General features: G+C 62.1%; 1 protein-coding gene across 1 annotated transcript; it reads left to right on the top strand.

Moving 5' to 3' along the window:
• Nucleotides 1–4: 4 nt before the first annotated feature.
• RHOB (ras homolog family member B) lies at nt 5–559 on the top strand (the record flags this gene model as incomplete). The annotated part of the gene is made up of 1 exon (XM_010193042.1): nt 5–559. A coding segment is annotated over one exon (555 nt), but the record flags the coding sequence as incomplete, so codon positions are not given.
• Between the last annotated feature and the right edge of the window lie 8 nt (nt 560–567).

Here is a 567-nt window from a genome sequence, read left to right as displayed (position 1 = left end):
GGTGGTGGTGGGGGACGGTGCCTGTGGTAAGACCTGCCTCCTCATCGTCTTCAGTAAGGACGAGTTCCCCGAGGTCTACGTGCCCACTGTCTTCGAGAACTACGTGGCTGACATCGAGGTGGACGGCAAGCAGGTGGAGCTGGCCCTGTGGGACACGGCTGGCCAGGAGGACTATGACCGCCTGCGCCCCCTCTCCTACCCGGACACTGACGTGATCCTCATGTGCTTCTCCGTGGACAGCCCGGACTCGCTGGAGAACATCCCGGAGAAGTGGGTGCCTGAAGTCAAGCACTTCTGCCCCAACGTCCCCATCATTCTGGTGGCCAACAAGAAAGACCTGCGCAATGACGAGCATGTGCGCAACGAGCTGGCCCGCATGAAGCAGGAGCCGGTGCGCACCGAGGATGGCCGTGCCATGGCCATTCGCATCCAGGCCTACGACTACCTGGAGTGCTCGGCCAAGACCAAGGAGGGTGTCCGGGAAGTCTTCGAGACCGCCACCCGGGCAGCCTTGCAGAAGCGCTACGGCACCCAGAACGGCTGCATCAACTGCTGCAAAGTCCCATA

Source organism: Mesitornis unicolor, unplaced genomic scaffold, assembly GCF_000695765.1.
Source record: "Mesitornis unicolor isolate BGI_N332 unplaced genomic scaffold, ASM69576v1 scaffold37689, whole genome shotgun sequence".
NCBI classification, from domain to species: Eukaryota; Metazoa; Chordata; class Aves; order Mesitornithiformes; family Mesitornithidae; genus Mesitornis; species Mesitornis unicolor.
The sequence above is the reverse complement of the archived record's forward strand: the minus strand, read 5'-3'. Positions and strand labels throughout refer to the sequence as shown.